This window comes from Enhydra lutris, unplaced genomic scaffold (assembly GCF_002288905.1).
Source record: "Enhydra lutris kenyoni isolate GAN:26980312 unplaced genomic scaffold, ASM228890v2 scaffoldscaffold31, whole genome shotgun sequence".
Lineage (NCBI taxonomy): Eukaryota > Metazoa > Chordata > Mammalia > Carnivora > Mustelidae > Enhydra > Enhydra lutris.
Window position 1 is genome coordinate 17,546,137 of NW_019154115.1, and position 15,131 is coordinate 17,561,267.

The 15,131-nt window shown below is 48.6% G+C and overlaps 1 protein-coding gene across 2 annotated transcripts in view; it reads left to right on the forward strand.

Moving 5' to 3' along the window:
• LOC111153266 (zinc finger protein 609) overlaps positions 1 to 13,380 on the forward strand; it is a 191,809-nt gene extending 178,429 nt beyond the window's left edge. Inside the window, exons 3-9 of one of the 2 annotated variants that reach the window (XM_022512177.1) lie at positions 1,558 to 1,645; positions 2,320 to 4,660; positions 5,665 to 6,031; positions 7,460 to 7,635; positions 7,874 to 8,090; positions 8,571 to 8,649; positions 8,956 to 13,380. In XM_022512177.1, coding sequence (XP_022367885.1) covers positions 1,558 to 1,645; positions 2,320 to 4,660; positions 5,665 to 6,031; positions 7,460 to 7,635; positions 7,874 to 8,090; positions 8,571 to 8,644 — 3,263 coding nt within the window. In that variant the 3' untranslated portion in view covers positions 8,645 to 8,649; positions 8,956 to 13,380. The remainder of the gene's footprint in view (positions 1 to 1,557; positions 1,646 to 2,319; positions 4,661 to 5,664; positions 6,032 to 7,459; positions 7,636 to 7,873; positions 8,091 to 8,570; positions 8,650 to 8,955) is intronic. The other variant, XM_022512178.1, reaches the window with a different exon arrangement.
• The last annotated feature ends 1,751 nt before the right edge of the window (positions 13,381 to 15,131 follow it).

A 15,131-nucleotide genomic window follows, 5' to 3' on the forward strand; every position in this document is an offset into this window, starting at 1 on the left:
AGCAGGCTCCCTGATGAGCAGAGAGCCCGATGCGGGGCTCGACCCCAGGACTCCGGGATCATGACCTAAGCCGAAGGCAGAGGCCCAGCCCTCTGAGCCACCCAGGTGCCCCCTTTTTTTTTTTTTAAAGGCAAATAATGTCTACAGAGCATTAACCACTATTAGTACATGACAAACCAGGGGGAAATACCTGATTTGTACAACAGACAATAGGCTTATTTTAGTATATTAAGAGTTACAAGTAAGTAAAAGACTACATATTTCAGTAGAAAAATGAGCAAAGGATTTGAACAGACAACTCAGGAAGGAAATACATCTCATAATGTCTTAAAATGATATGTACAGACTCATGATAAGAAACATTAAATTAAAACTACATAAAACACTCTTTTTCTCCTATCATGTTGCCAAAGATCAATAAGTTCGAGAACACCGTGTTGCCAAAGGAAAAGGACAGCTGGTGTTCTCATGCACTACTAATGGGTGTATAAATTAGTATATCTTCTTTGATGGCAATCTGGCAGTATTTAACAAGATCCAAATACAAGTGCTCTATGATTAACAGTTTTACTTACAGGAATTTACCTTACCGAAATACTCATATAACATTTGTACAAGATCATCCATTTAGCGTTATTTGTAATAGCAGAATAGTGACACAACCTAAATGTCCATCACCAGGGGACTGATTAAATAAATTGTGGTACACTTTGAAATCATTCAAATGCAGCCATTGAAATGAAGTAGTTCAATGTGTCCTGATATGGAATGATCCAAAATATATGTTTAGATGAAAAAAGTACAGAACATCGTATATTGCTACCATTTGAGAAGAATGTATATTTGTTTATATTTTATATATAAATGTATATTTGTTTATAAATGTATAAAATCTCTCTTGAGAATTATGTGGATCCATGGATGTTTCTGGGTAGAGGAACTAGAAGGCTGAAGAACAGAGACAGGAGGGGCACTTCATTTATATTGCAATTTGTTTGCTAGCTTTTGAATTTAGAAGTATAACTATATTATCCATCCAAAACCATTTTTAAATAATATGAACAAGACAGAGTGTTCACTGTGATATCATTTGAGTGCAATGCTCAAAATATCCTAAATATCCATCAGTAGGAGAACTTGAAAATTGTGGTCAAATCATACATACGTGAGCACATATATGCTCAGTCGTACGTGAGCACAGTTAAAATAAGTTAAGCTTTTCATGTCAGCATAGATAATCTCAGATTTGTAATGTTAATGAGAAAGGTAAGTTACACGTCAGCATGATCCCATCAATAGAAAGTTTGAGAAACAGCAAATAGCACTTTTTAACTGTGATGTTTTATTCTTTAAAAGAGAAATCTGATGTCAGTATGACACTCAATCTTATAAATCTATGGAGTTGACTAGGCAGTTCCCATAGTGATATTTTGGCCCAATCCTGTGTGTCTCATGGGGACCCAAAGCACCACCTAAACCCTCCTACAGGAGCCAGAATCCTCCTCAAATGATAAACACTCTAGCTCTTGTCTGTATCTGAATCTTCTTGTTTTCCAGGGATGTTGGTGGTAAATGTAACATGGAGGAACAAGACGTATGTGGGTACACTTCTTGACTGCACGCGGCATGATTGGGCACCCCCCAGGTAAGCATTTTACAGCTTTTTGGCGCATATTAGTCTTAGCCACCCTAATCAGTGATCCCTTATGCCTTCATCCTGTTAGAGCTGGATCGCTTTTAAGACACCCAGCTTTTAAAGAATATGATAGTGTCGGGTTGAGGAAAGGCACTCTCCTGCTCTGGCATTCAAGAAGAATAAGTGAATTACATGTTGATGGGTGGGATAGGCATTGGGGAGGAGATCCTGTTTAAGCCTTTGTCTGGAATTACCTTGAGACCAAGTCCACCGAGTCTGCCTGTAGGTAAACAATCATTGATCCTACTTTTTGATGGTAGCCGTCTCCAAGGAGTTTAAACTCAAGAACATTTTCATTTTTATGAACACTAGACAATGTGGGTTTCACAAGGACCCTTTCTGGTTGGCATTTCAGTAAATGGCACTTTACAGCTTGTTTGTACCCAGTTTGCCAGGATTTGGGGAACCCAGATGTTGGGGAATGATATACAGCTAACAAGCAGATAGCATCCTAGGAGCTCACCACTTAATGTAGTTCCCACGCTTTCAAAAGTTCCTTTAACAAATCATATTCATTGAAAATGATAGTTACCATCTGGACAGTTCTTCTGGAGGCAGCTGAACTGGTTTTAAGTTATTTTCTCTTCTTAATAATATCCTGTTGTGTTTGCCCTTTTGCCAAGGTTCTGCGACTCCCCCACCAGTGACTTGGAAATGCGCAATGGCCGGGGTAGAGGCAAACGCATGCGTCCCAACAGTAACACACCTGTCAATGAGACAGCCACGGCCTCCGACAGCAAAGGGACCAGCAGCAGCAGCAAAACCCGAGCAGGAGCCAATAGCAAAGGCCGTCGGGGCAGCCAAAATTCTTCAGAGCATCGCCCACCTGCCAGTAGCACCTCTGAAGATGTCAAGGCCAGCCCTTCCTCAGCTAATAAGCGGAAAAACAAACCGCTTTCAGACATGGAGCTGAATTCTAGCTCAGAGGACTCCAAAGGGAGCAAGCGCGTCCGTACAAATTCCATGGGCTCAGCCACTGGTCCCCTCCCTGGGACCAAGGTGGAACCCACTGTTCTAGACAGAAATTGTCCCTCCCCAGTCCTGATTGACTGCCCCCACCCAAACTGCAACAAAAAATATAAGCACATCAATGGACTTAAGTACCACCAAGCCCATGCCCACACAGATGATGACAGTAAGCCGGAAGCAGATGGAGACAGTGAGTACGGAGAGGAGCCCACCCTACATGCAGACCTTGGGAGCTGCAATGGTGCATCCGTCTCACAAAAAGGTTCCTTGTCCCCTGCCCGCTCAGCTACCCCCAAAGTTCGGCTCGTAGAGCCCCATAGCCCTTCTCCTTCAAGCAAATTCAGCACAAAAGGCCTCTGTAAGAAAAAGCTGAGTGGGGAAGGGGACACAGACCTCGGGGCCTTATCGAATGATGGCTCTGATGATGGACCCTCAGTAATGGATGAAACAAGCAATGATGCCTTTGATTCTTTGGAAAGGAAGTGTATGGAAAAAGAAAAATGTAAAAAACCCTCCAGTTTGAAGCCTGAAAAGATTCCTTCCAAAAGCTTAAAGTCAGCGAGGCCTATTGCCCCTGCCATCCCCCCACAGCAAATCTACACCTTCCAGACCGCCACCTTCACAGCAGCAAGCCCAGGCTCCTCCTCAGGCTTGACCACCACAGTGGTCCAAGCCATGCCCAACAGCCCCCAACTCAAACCTATTCAGCCCAAGCCCACTGTGATGGGAGAACCTTTCACAGTCAACCCTGCCTTGACTCCAGCCAAGGACAAGAAAAAGAAAGACAAAAAAAAGAAGGAGTCTTCAAAGGAACTTGAAAGTCCTCTGACCCCTGGGAAAGTGTGTCGAGCAGAAGAAGGCAAAAGCCCATTCAGGGAATCATCGGGAGATGGGATGAAGATGGAGGGGCTCCTGAATGGCTCCTCAGACCCCCACCAAAGCCGACTGGCTAGCATCAAGGCAGAAGCTGACAAGATCTACAGCTTCACAGACAATGCCCCCAGCCCTTCAATCGGAGGCAGTAGCCGCATAGATAGCACCACCCCTACCCAGCCCCTGACTCCCTTACATGTGGTGACCCAGAATGGAGCTGAAGCCAACTCAGTCAAAACCAACAGCCCTGCATACTCTGACATATCTGATGCTGGGGAGGATGGGGAGGGCAAAGTGGACAGTGTCAAATCAAAGGACCCTGAGCAGTTGGTTAAGGAAGGGGCTAAGAAGTCACTTTTCCCCCCTCAGCCGCAGAGCAAAGACTCACCGTATTACCAAGGCTTTGAGAGTTACTACTCTCCAAGTTATGCACAGTCCAGCCCCGGGGCGCTGAACCCCAACAGCCAGGCAGGAGTGGAGAGCCAGGCTCTGAAGACTAAAAAGGATGAAGAGCCTGAGAGCATAGAGGGGAAAGTGAAGAACGATATCTGTGAGGAAAAGAAACCAGAACTGAGTGGTTCCAGCCAGCAGCCTTCGGTCATCCAGCAGCGTCCCAACATGTACATGCAGTCCCTGTACTACAACCAGTACGCCTATGTGCCCCCATATGGCTACAGCGACCAGAGTTACCACACCCACCTCCTGAGCACCAACACGGCCTACCGACAGCAGTACGAGGAGCAGCAGAAGCGGCAAAGCCTAGAGCAGCAGCAGCGGGGGCTCGACAAGAAGGCCGAGATAGGCCTGAAGGAGCGCGAGGCCGCACTCAAGGAAGAATGGAAGCAAAAGCCATCGCTTCCACCGACTCTCACCAAGGCCCCCAGCCTGACGGACCTGGTCAAGTCGGGACCCGGGAAGGCCAAGGAGCCAGGGGCTGACCCTGCCAAGTCAGTCATCATCCCCAAGTTAGATGACTCCTCCAAACTCCCCAGCCAGGCCCCAGAAGGACTTAAAGTGAAGCTGAGTGAGGCCAGCCACCTAGGCAAGGAGGCCTCTGAGGCTAAGACAGGTGCTGAGTGTGGCCGGCAGGCAGAGGTGGATCCCATACTGTGGTACAGACAGGTAACTGTCCTGGGAGGAAACAGAGTATTTGATAGGCTTTCTCTCTTCCTCACAAATCAGGGCTCTCCTTAGGTGGTGGGTCAGCAGAATAGAGATTGGCAGGAGAAATCTGTAATTTAAAGGATTCTTTACTTTTGTAAATCACGTTCGTGTTTTTAAAAAGCATTTTAAAAAGTAAAAGGTGTTTTTCCCATTTGACAGGAGATGCCCAGGTAAGTTAGCTTGATCTGTCTGGGTCACTTGCAACTTCACTAGCAGAGCCAGGACTAGAACCCAGGTTATCTCAATTCCTAGTCCACTGTTTCTTCCCGTTTGGTTCCTATGGAGTAGGTTCATGGTGATCTCTCCATTTCCTAGAAGGAGTTACCATTCAGTCTGAGTTACTTCCTGGAAGATTTTATAGTGGGGACCCTGGCTAGTTCAGTCAGTGGAGCATGCAACTCTTGATCTCAGGGTTGTAAGTTCGAGCCCCACGTTGGATGTAGAGATTACATAAAAATAAAATCTTTTAAAAAATGGTTTTTTAATAGGTAGAGTTAGAACTAAGAACTTGGTCTTACATGATGTTCTACTCATGAGACTTAGAAAGTCTTCCCATGCTTCTTGGTATCACCACTAGACCTCCCTCCTCTGAGCTGGGCAGCACTCATGACTCTGCCCCTAAGCTTGCTCTTAAGAAGTGAAACCACCTAAAATTCCTTGGAAAGGGAGCAGCTTCTTTTATTCAAAGACTCCTTTCCCCAGAATGCATTTTCTCCTAAAGAAGACCCACTGGTGGATTTTCCTTTTCCTTCCCCACATCTTGTTTCCTCCTGGGCAGGGAGGGAGCAGGCTTTTTAAAAAGGAGGGACCAGAGTTCATTCTAAATGAAGATCAACAGAGGCCAAGATTTTACCCTGCACTCGTGTCTAGTATTAACCTGCACTGGTGTTTCTCCTGCGACCTTGAGCTTGAAATCTCGCTCTCATCTGTACAACACTCAGTGCTCGTTCTGTGATTTTTAGGAAACAGAGCCCCGGATGTGGACGTATGTCTATCCTGCCAAGTACTCGGACATTAAGTCAGAGGATGAGCGGTGGAAAGAGGAGCGGGACCGCAAATTGAAGGAAGAAAGGAGTCGGAGTAAGGACTCTGTCTCCAAGGAGGATGGGAAGGAAAGCACAAGTAGTGACTGCAAGCTATCCACATCAGAGGAATCCCGCCTGGGGAGCAAGGAGCCCCGACCGAGTGTCCATGTGCCTGTGTCCTCCCCGCTCACCCAGCACCAGTCCTACATCCCTTACATGCACGGCTACTCCTACAGCCAGTCCTATGACCCCAACCACCCCAGCTACCGGGGCATGCCTGCTGTGATGATGCAGAACTACCCAGGTATAGCCCCCACCTTCCCACTTGGTGCTCCACTAACTGGGAAGGGAAATGATACAAATTTCAGAGCCAGAGTTTTCTTGCAGACCCCTAAGGCTGACTGTGCCTGGGACAGTTGACTGCCCTGTTTTGAATCTGACATTCTGTGAGCTGGTCAGTCTAGCCCCAAGCTCCTTGAATAACCCCTGACCACAGTCTGAGGGACCATGTCTCCCTCCCTTGCTCCAGCTAAAGTTTTGCCTCTGTAGTCAGTTTTCCTGGATAACTGAAGGCAGAACTCCCTACCACTGCCATCTTCCCTCAGCTGGGATTTTTTTTAAACACATGCTTTACACTTTTGCAATGGGTAAGGTATCTTGGGGAATACAAAAGAAACAGAGAAGACTAGTTCCCTCTTAAGGAGCTTACAACTTAATTGTATCGGGAGAGACACATGGAACAAATAAAATTCAAACCAGGACAATGCATGTATTCATTTAGAAGATCATGTTCAGCCGGAAGGTTGGAAGACAGTGGGAGAGGGGAAGATCTGTTTGAAATCAGAGTGGGGGAAGTCCAGTAGAAAACATTCAGCTTGGGAAAGATAAGCTCTTGACACTGCCATCCCTGAATTCTTGGGGAGGGACACAAAGTAGGGACGTAAGTGGTTTTTAACTCGTTGCAGGACAGTGCTCCTATTCAACTGTACTCATTGCTTTCTGTTGTCCGAAGCGTCATGTGGGATGCTTCTGGGGGCAGAAGAGCATTCTTTTCACTCCCCAGAGCTCCCCCCTCCTTATGAGAGAACAGCCTAGTCTTGATATCCTGGTCGAACACTGTAAGGCAGGCTCTAAATAGCACAAGTAAACTTTTCAAACAGATAGGAAATTGTCTCAGCCTGTGGTGTTCCTTCCTCTCTGTTACTCCATCCATCCACATAAAAATAACACTTACCTTGGCAAGTGCCTGCTGTGGGTCAGACACTACTCAGTGACTTGTGTACACAATCTCATTTAATCTTCCCTCTGGATAGCATTAGTATCTTCCTGTTGATGGGAAAGAAACTGAAGCTCAGAAGGGTTGTTACTTTAGTTAAGGCTAACCAGCTGGTAAGTCTCTCGAGGTAGATTTGATCCCAAGGTCATCTGACTCCAAATCCTCTGACCTTTCCACTTCACCATAATTTAGCCTCTCCAAGGTGAATCTCTGAGGCTGAGGCTCTAGAGTAGTTGATTCCCCAGAAGCTGAGGCCCATGTTCGTAATATCCCTTAGCTAGTGTGCCTCTACAGCTCAGTAAAGAAAGGACACACTAATAGGTTCAGCCTGAAGACACCGTGGTTGGAACCACCTCCGCCTGTGCCTAGGAAAGCTGATGCCCGCCTAACCGCAGTCACTAAAACGAGTTTCATCTGCTTCTCGAATCTCTGACCATTTTACTTCTCCTTCCCCAGGTTCCTACCTACCTTCCAGCTACTCTTTCTCCCCATACGGCAGCAAGGTCTCAGGGGGTGAAGATGCCGACAAGGCACGAGCCAGCCCCAGTGTCAGTTGTAAATCCAGCTCGGAGTCCAAAGCTCTGGACATCTTGCAGCAGCATGCCAGTCACTACAAGAGCAAGTCTCCCACGGTAAGCGGCGCCGGCTGCTAACAAAACCCAGATCCAGGGTCTGGAAGAAGGTGGGCAGGCACGTTCAGGTCTTAACTGCAGTGCAGCCTAGCTGACTTGGCATTGGCTTTACCAGGCATCTCCACAATTCTCAGGTGCCCTGCGTTTGTAAGGAGTCCCAATGTGGACTCGGAGCATCTTGTGTGTGTGTGTGTGTGTGTGTCTCACAGTAGTGCTTTCGTGTCTGCTTTTTTTCCAGATAACTGATAAAACGTCTCAGGAGAGAGATCGGGGAGGTTGTGGGGTGGTTGGGGGTGGTGGCAGCTGTAGCAGCGTCGGGGGAGCAGGTGGGGCTGAAAGGAGTGTGGACCGGCCCCGCACCTCCCCTTCTCAGCGCCTGATGTCCACACACCACCACCACCACCATCTGGGCTACTCGTTGCTCCCAGCACAGTACAACTTACCCTACGCAGCAGGTAACCTCCTTCCCCTAACTCTTTTTTACTTCGTCCCAGGAGCCTAGTAGTAGTGCCCACATCAAGGGACCCCCAGCAAGAATCCTTTTCAATTTTTTCTTGTTGAGCTTCTAATCTGTCCAGATCTTAGCCCCCTGCAGGTAGTCATTAAAGCATCGGACATTTATTTCCTCTCCCGGAGCTTAGGGACTCTCAAACTCCTCTAGAAAATCGGCTTTGAAATTCAGAAGAATAAAGACCAGCTATTCCATAGCCAAAGAGAAACAAGCAGCTAAAAAATAGAGCCTTGCTATATATACTGTCCACAGCCACTATATCTGGCCAAGTACCAGATTTTTTCTTCTGTCAGCACCCCAAAACTTAGGGAAGCCAGGAATTTAAGGAGAAACTCCTGTTATCCACACCAAGCTGAGAAAGAAAAAGTGTTTAATCGGAGGGTTCTGGGAGTGTTACACTAAACATGTCCTCCTTCTCACTCAGGGCTTTCTTCTACAGCCATTGTTGCCAGCCAGCAAGGCTCAACTCCCTCACTCTACCCACCCCCTCGGAGGTGAGAACGGTAAGTCACTTTTTAATTTGGGACAACACGTAGAGCAGGAGGAGTTGATACCTGGATCACAGAACCCTTATGGAGACTAGGTGTGGGGGTCAGTGGTCTGGAAATGGTGGAACCTTGGCCAAGCCTCTTGTAGGGGTCTCCCAGTCTCTGGTTAAGCCGAGTACATCCAACAAGAGCTGCCCAACACCAGTGTCCCCAAAGGGCCAGGACTGGCCTCCCCTGCAGTTCGTTTTGTCGGAGCGCCACCTGGTGGTTATTATGCCAGCAGGCTGAGTGCCTGGTTACCTGTCCATGTTTCCCTTACAGAACACCAAGTGCCCGGATAAAGTCAGCTTCACGGGCCCGGACTGGCTCACCCAAGGAGGTGCCGGAGGTGCCATTCAGACATCAGTTAAATGGTGTTGATCATCCTGTTTGCCGTTCCTACCATGACCGAAGGCAGACCCTTGGCTATCTCACCTCCACCAGATCCCCGGACTCCCCGACCCTCCCTCTTCCTCAGGAGCTGGAGAGCTGGTACTTAGCAAAAATATTTATTCTCTCGGCCACGGTCGTGAATATTGTGGCCCATGTGGAGATGAAGGCACGGGGAGGAACCAGGGGAACATGGCCTCAGCCCAGAGAAGTCACTGCTCTGTTCCCCCAAGACCCTGGTCAGCTGCCGGAGCAGTGCCAACACCCTCACTCTCACCCCCAGGGAGGGACTCCCGAGCACTGGGTAAGGTCTGAAGACAGCACAGCAGCCATACCCCTCTCACCGTCATTACCACAATCACCAGATTCCTGCATCTCCCCAGCAGTTTGGGCCCTGGGAACTGGCAGCATGTGGAGGAATTAGAATCTCAGGAAAGAAATTGGGGGCTGTTTTCTCTGTACTTGTGAAAACAAGGTCTTCAAACATGAAGACTTCTGCCCTCTCACGTGAGCACATATAAATGCTCAGAGCCTAGCCTGGAAAGGAAGACCAAGGCGTTTGCCCCACCGTGGCCTTGGGCTGCCCGTCAGGCAGAGGGCCGGGGTCCCAACACCAGCACAGGGCTCCCCAGGCATACTGGGAGTAAGCTGGAGCTGGAGCATGAATGGAGTCTGTGAAACAGAACCTGCATCCCCACGAAGTCCTGCTGCTTCCTAGCCCCCAACTCCTTGCCCTTGTCTCTCTTTCCTCCTGACCCCTTGGTGCCTTTCCCAGGGGGATCCCCATGCTGATCGCTCCTTTTCTTTTCCAATGCTTGGCTCTTAAGACTCAGGCAGGTAAAATAGTATTCCCCCCAGCATGGGGAGCTTTGGAGTCTGCCAGGTCACCTTAGGGCAAGGCCCAGGAGGCAGGCCCTGGGAGCACCCAGCAGTTCTTAGAGATGTCCTGTCCATTCAGCCACCTGAGTATCCTCATTTAGGGCCCCAAATATATACAGCCCAATTGCTCTGTATACAAGTACACGACTTTTATGTAGCTCAGTCTATAACCCCATGTGTGCCAATATAAGCTGTTTCTTCGTAACACATGTTTTTGTTTTAGGGGCCACTGGCCGTGGGAACGTAGGTGTTCCTTACACCCTGGGATAACACATCCAAGCCATTACTCCTCAGAACCACAGAGTGTTCTGAGTGGAGAACTGTGCTATGTTCTGAGTGGAGCTGTGCTATGAGACAGCAGACATTTCTCTGCTCCCCTCAGAAGTGCAGTCTTCCAGTCCGGCTTTATGCTCTCTGCCCTGGAAAGGGACGAGGATGTGGCAGCTGTAGTGGAGTCACTTCTTCCCCAGCCTAGGGGAAGCTTTAGCTCTTATTTTGCTTTTGAGGTATCATCCCTTTGTTCCCCCTGGCTATCTTGCCTTGACCTTCTGGATTGAGAAAGACTGACACACACCAGCCTAGGCTTGAGAGGGGTATTTGTGACCAGAGTGCCAAAGCGACCCTTTAAGAGCAAGGACTTGGCTCTGACTCCATTTGGGGCAGGGAGGTAGAGGACAGTAAGCACAATGCCCAGCAGAGGCTGCTTGCCAAGAACCCCAGAGCCTTACTCTGAATGGCTTGGGGTCATTTGCTTAAGAGGAGCCCCTCTGACCTATAGACCTTTCCTCTGGGTTTTCATGTAATTGTTTTTATTCAGGTTGGGTTCTGAGCCCTCTCCCAAAACCCACTGTTTTAGACCACTTAGCAGGCCCCTAAGCAGCCTCCCTCGCCCCCATCATTCCCTCTGCCTCCTGCTCACCCGGAGGGCAGTGCTCCGGGCACTGGGGCACTAACTTCCCTTTTATCCATGGAAGTAGTTTCTTTGGACGCCTTCACCCCACCTAACCTGAGTCAACCCCACCAGGAGGATGACTCTGAATTTCAGCCTGATGCTGCCCTGCCAGGCTCCTGTGGGGTGGAGCCAAGTGCCCATCTCTGTTCCTGTTTGTTCTTAAATATTGTGTGTTTTGTATCTGTGGCGCTGGCTTACAGCGTGCTCTGTACATATTGTAAAGAAACTGTTGGGATTAATTTTCTTTCCCTTTGGGCAGGCCTGGCCCCACATTCCTGCCCTTTCTGCTTTGTTCTATAACAGAGAAGAGGAACTTCTGTATTAGCAGGGCAGTCTTGGGTTCTGCAGAAGGGGACAGCTTTTCCTTTTCCTTAAAAAACACTTTGGCTCTCTGATCCTTGTATCAAGCCTCTGGAGAAGAGTAGGAGCTGAGCTGCCCAGAAGAGCAGATGGGAGCAACAATGGCAGAATAGCACTGCCTTTTCCCCAGGCCCCTTTCCTCACCAGGTCCAGTCTTCCCTCCCTGAAACAACCCGAAGCAGCAGCAGAGGAAACAGACCCTTGACCAGTGCTGGGGAGGGACCTGCTATCTACCTCCAGCCGCTCTGTATGGGGAGGCGGCCCGTGGGTGGGGGTACCTGTGACCTGTTCAGAGATGAGACCCTCAGCAAGGATCCCCTGACCCCGCCCCATGAGCAAAGGCTGGCAAAGTGTGCTGTTAAGGGCCATGACACCCAGACCAAGGCTCACTGTGAGCCACCCCTGCCCAGGCCTTTTCCAAGACCTCGTTTGTCAGGGCTCCACCCGAGAAGCTAGAAAGCAGGAGCCTCACCCCCAGCTGGGACAGTCACCGCTTGGAGAGCTGCTCTTCAGGGCTCACATCTCCTTCCTCATTTAAGGTGTGCTGTTTCCTTCATCTCCCTTCCCTGCCTGTACATGTATGTATACATGTATGAAGCTCCTTTCTCTTACCTCATCCCTTCCACACGTCTCCAGGTCAAAAGACCACATGCAGAAGGGTTAAGAGGGCACCCCATGAAATGAAATGGTGATTCTTGAATCTTCTCTCCAGGCTCCAAGGCGAGGGTGAGAGGATGTGGCTTGGGGGTTGGGAGGGTGAGACTATAGAAGGGCTAGAGTTACTGTACGCGGGCTTTGAGGTCACCCATGTCGCTTATTATATTGTGTACTCTGTCACCATCCCAGTGTCTACTCTCCTGCCCCTGTGGTTCAACTGGGCAGCTAGTTGGCCCCATAATTCTGGGCCTTTGTCATTTGTTTTACTACTAGGGCATCCCAGGAAGCTATCCAATGATCCTCTGCCATGGGCCCCTCCTGGGATCAAGCCCCTCCCAGGCCCCGCCCCCAGCCCCTCTTGCCCCAGCCCACCCGCTTGCCTTGGTGCTCAGCCCCCCCAATTGGGAGCAGGTTGGGGCGAGCTGGAGGCCCGGGCTGGAGGGGCAGTGTTGCTGTTCATAGCTTTTGTTCCATTGGCGTTGCTCTGTTGGATTTAATTTCAGTCTTCCTGATTCTTCCCTTCTGTAAAGTGTACATTACCAAGTTCCTTGTTTTTTATATATATATATATATAAATATATATATATACAAACTGTACTCTTTTTGCCTTTGTACATTCAGGCAAGAAGAGAAAATAAATCTTTTTAAGAGACAATCACAAATCTGTGAGGGCTGCTGGTTATTTCTCCTGGAGTTTGCTGCTGAGCTGCTTCCTCCTTCCTCCCCACTCTTCTGTTTTCCCTCAGCTTTCCTGATCTTCCTGGTTCTGCTCCATATGCATCCTCAGCTCCACCTTCCCTGGCTGATGGCAAACTGTTGAATCCAGTGTCCAGACTACCTGCCCTGCAGCCCTCTCTTGCCCAGCAGTGTTTTCCGGCTCGGCCACTGGCTTAGCCAGGGGCTTTGCTCCTCTGCCCTGGTCTCTCCTGTCTTCCCCCTTCGATCCCATTCACCAAAGTGGCTTCGGACCCCTCGGTACCCTGGGCCCTGGCTCCCGAAGGCCCGGGCTTTGGACACTCACTTGTGAAACTATGCAGCTAGGAGCTCTCCGCTTAAGAGTTTGCACTACTTAAACCTGCCTGGGGGTAAGAACAGATGGTTTTTAGAAGTAAGCAAGCAACTGCCCCCTAACATTCCCCCTGCCGATTCCAGCCTCCGGAGTGCTCTGATCCAGAGCCCAGAGAATCATTCCTGGCTGGTAGACTCCTGTGGCTACCCTATCAGAACAAGGGCTAAGGGTTTAGGAGTCAAGAGCATTTAATCAGAATTTTAAAGGGTAGTACATTCTGACACACAGCCCAACCAAACCATTGTTCTGTCTCTTGAACTTTCTCTTTTTTCCTCTGATCTTCTCCCCCTTTTTTCCCCTTTCTCTACTTCCTTTTCTTAATTGGCTTTGGAATTGAAGTATATTTTTAAATTATTTGTTGTATTTATTAAATAAAGTTTTTAATGTCCCTGTTCTTAAATTTAGACTTAGTTGCCTTTCACATATCCTACTTATCCAATAACCCCTCAAAATATACCAAGTTACCTTTTTAATTGGAGTGCAACTTTTGGGTACCAGATTTCTTTCCTGCTGGTGGTCTTATCTGGCAAAATTTCTTTTTTCCAAAGGGAAATTTTTTTTTTTTTAAAGATTTTATTTATCCATTTGACAGAGATCACAAGTAGGCAGAGAGGCGGGCAAAGCAGGCTCTCTGGCTCCCGGCTGAGCAGAGAGCCCGACGCGGGGCTGGATCCCAGGACCCTGGGACCACAATCCGAGCAAAAGGCAGAGGCTTTAACCCACTGAGCCACCCAGGTGCCCCTCCAAAGGGAAATCTTTTTTTTTTTTTTTTTAAGATTTTATTTATTTATTTGACAGACAGAGAACACAAGCAGGCAGACAGAGAAGCAGGCAGAGAGGAAAGGAAGCAGGCTCCCCGCTGAGCAAAGAGCCCGATGCGGGGCTCGATCCCAGGGCCCTGGGATCGTGACCTGAGCCGAAGGCAGAGGCTTTAACCCACTGAGCCACCCAGGCGCCCCCCAAAGGGAAATCTTAACAGAGGACCTGGTTTTCCAATTCTGCCCTTCTACCTCTAGTTGTATTGAAGGGGATCTACCAGCAGGTGGCAGCAGAAACTCAGGCATGTTTCCTGTCCCCTCTGCTTATTTGAATGAAGGACTAATAAAGGGCTGCCTTTTGTCTTGGTTCTTTATCCCAGTCTTGTAGATTCTCTGGGCTTGATTTTACCATGATCCTATACTGTCTACATTAACTTGGCCATTGTCCACGTTCACGTGGACCTCTACTGTAGGTGTCTCACAGTAGTAACCGTTTTCCAGTCCCTGCCTTTATGCTGCCTGTAGGGATTATCTCCTCAGTGAAGGATTATCTTTGAGTCCTTCCTGTTCCAGCTGAATGTCTAGGTCCAGACCTTCTAATATTGTAGAAGGTGGAGGTATTACACTCACTTTTAGTAACATGGCCCAGTGTGAAAACACAAGCTCCACCCAGGATACTGTGAAAATGGACTAAAGACTCAGAAAAACTAAGGACAGCCACAGCTCAACCCGTGGATCATTCCAAAGCTGTAGAAGAACCACCTACCCAGCACTTGGGAAAACAGAAGCAAAAGGGAAAAATTGCCACTGTAAGCACCTAAGAAATTAAAAAGAATTTAAGGGACATCTGGCTAACCCAAGCATGACCCAACATGCAGTTCTTGATCTCAGGGTTTTGAGTTCAAGCCCCATGCTGGGTGTGGAGCCTAGTCTAAAAACAATAATAATCCTAGCTCCCTACAGGGCCACTGGAAGCTTATCAATCAGCCTGGTGGTATAAGAGGAATGACAGCCACACTGTCCTAGGGAAGGTGTGTGCTGTTTCCTTCAAACTCCTCCAGGAATGAGTGTCAGGCAGCTCCGTTTCAGGACCCAGCCTCTGCACTAAAGGAAACACTGCGAACAGCTTGGATCCTGGGGACAGCCTCTATTTTGGACGAAGCTGATGTGTACATACCTCTCTAGGGGTTACTGGCAGTTTGTCCCAGACTCCTAGCAACCATATTTTGCAGTGTAATGTGGCCCCAGAGGCTTCAGCCGGTTTGTCTGTCCTGACGCACCTCAGCTTTTGTCCTGAGAAGTGCATATCACACCCTGCTACCTTAGGCTCTAGACTCAAAAGAAGAGTGGTAGAAAGCCGGTCCTGGTACAGGAATGAAAAACAGACCAACCA